Raw genomic sequence first — 2,134 nt, forward strand, 5'->3', positions numbered from 1 at the left:
CTGCCAGAAATGGCAGAGGTGCCATGTCCTCCTGATCTCCCATTTCTCCAGAACCCCTGTGCACCCGCTACATGGATTTCGTCTGCAAGAACCGGCAGCAGTGCTTGTTCCACTCCATGGTTTGCGATGGCATCATCCAGTGTCGAGACGGATCAGATGAAGATGCCAACTATGCTGGCTGCTGTAAGTGATATTGGGCATGTTTGCAAAAGGAGGTTTCATAGAGAATGGAGAGGAGAGTGCATTCCCCAGGGTACCAGAACACTGCCAGATCTCCTAAAAGGTGTCTCTGGACTGTAACGCTCTGCTTATAAATCCATGATTACCTCTGAGTGTGCTCCTTCCTTTCCTCCTCAAAGACGAACCTCCCTCAAGCCCTTGGTCTTTACACTAAACCTCTGATGTCTCTCGGTGCCACCCCTGCAGCCCAGGACCCTGAGTTCCACCGGACCTGCGACCAGTTCAGCTTCCAGTGCCAGAACGGCGTGTGCATCAGCCTGGTGTGGAAGTGCGATGGGATGGATGACTGCGGCGATTACTCTGACGAAGCAAACTGTGGTGAGCAGTTCCCCAGGGTCTCTCATCACCGTAGTTCTAGCCTCCTCTGAATTTCAGGAGCAGAGTACTGGCTTCATGTTATACATATGCACTGCTGTGTATGTACATATAGGTGCGTGTAGCATTCCACTTGCACGTTACAGGGTGTCTTACAGGGAGATCAGTGTCGTTTTGCTCATACTGCAGGTAGGTAAACTGTAGCACACTGAAAATCCAATGAGGCTGGCACATCCTGCGCTTGACTAAGTCATATGTGACCATATTTACTCCACAGATTCCCAGCCTAAAGCAGACAGGCAGTTTTCAGCCAAACTCAATATTTACCACTGTTCCTTGGGTAGCTGTAGGAGCTGTACCCAGCCAGACGAAGCAGCTGCGTCTTCATTTCAGAGTTGCAGGGTTTGCTTCTCCATTGCTGCCATGCTCTGCCTGAATTTCGCTGTCAGCTTTGGTTCTCAGATCATAGGCGGTGTCTGGCCACGAAGCACCCAGCGTGCGGCCGTAACAGTGGTGGCAATAGGCTTGGAGAGGGCTGTGAGGAGTGGGGATGCTGGAGATGAAGAGAAGGGACCCTGCCTGTGCTGCCTGGGGGAACAGACAGGGTGACGCTCTCTGGACCAGCCGTAGCCTGGCCTGAGATGCTCCCACACCTCAGCTGTGCCGAAGACTGTGGTGAGATAACGCCAGGACTCACGGCACTCTCCTCTCGTTGCCAGAAAACCCGACGGAGGCCCCGAACTGCTCCCGATACTACCAGTTCCAGTGCGGGAATGGGCACTGCATCCCCAACCGGTGGAAGTGCGATGAGGAGAATGACTGCGGGGACTGGTCCGATGAGAAGGAGTGTGAGGGTGAGGGCACATGATGCTCTGCTCTGCTGGCAGCAGCCCTGGCTGATGCTGGGCTGTGGCACGCTGAAGGACCGCTCTCAGCATCAGCTGCCTTCTTGCAGCGCTGCTTAGGAACAGCCTGTGCCAGCCCCCGTGCCTCCGAAAATCCCCTATGGATGGGCTGTGCATGCACCCTCATGCATCTTTTTACTCTGTGTTTTTGGGAATCGTGATTAGAAGCTGTGCAGATACAACGCAGATTAAAACACAGGGCTTGTAATGCCTCGCCTGCTCCCCGCTTGCCCCCAGCTGACAGTGGCTCTCAGTCGGCTGGGAACAGGCACAGCTCATAGCCCATACGCAGGAGCAGGCCTCTCAGATCAGCTCCAAACGGTGTCTTTTTAGGTTCTCCGGTTCATCCCGTTACTACCTCGATCCCACCGACGTGTTTACCTAACCACTTCCGTTGCAACAGCGGCGCCTGCATCATGAACAGCTGGGTCTGCGACGGGTACAAGGACTGCAGCGACCACTCCGACGAGGAAGCCTGCCCTACTTCACGTAAGCTTTTCTCTTCCTCGCCCCTTTCCTTTTTCTGTAGGGTCACATCTGCAAGGACTGTCCAGACTCCCAGATTACAGGGTTAAATTACACCGTGGTGTCAAAGCCCACCATCTCCTCTCTCCCTGGGGTCAGACCTCCTGCCACCAGCTGGAAGGATGCTCCAGCCCCGCAGGCAGCAGGAA

The 2,134-nt window shown here is 54.6% G+C and overlaps 1 protein-coding gene across 2 annotated transcripts in view; it reads left to right on the top strand.

Annotated features, from left to right (window-relative positions):
• The window catches only part of SORL1 (sortilin related receptor 1), a 44,950-nt gene that overhangs the window by 29,958 nt on the left and 12,858 nt on the right, over positions 1-2,134 (top strand). For both annotated transcript variants that reach the window (XM_009638431.2, XM_035893940.1), the window contains exons 27-30: positions 52-183; positions 427-558; positions 1,275-1,409; positions 1,794-1,949. In XM_009638431.2, coding sequence (XP_009636726.1) covers positions 52-183; positions 427-558; positions 1,275-1,409; positions 1,794-1,949 — 555 coding nt within the window. The remainder of the gene's footprint in view (positions 1-51; positions 184-426; positions 559-1,274; positions 1,410-1,793; positions 1,950-2,134) is intronic.

Source organism: Egretta garzetta, unplaced genomic scaffold (genome assembly GCF_000687185.1).
Source record: "Egretta garzetta isolate BGI_Z169 unplaced genomic scaffold, ASM68718v1 scaffold365, whole genome shotgun sequence".
NCBI lineage: Eukaryota > Metazoa > Chordata > Aves > Pelecaniformes > Ardeidae > Egretta > Egretta garzetta.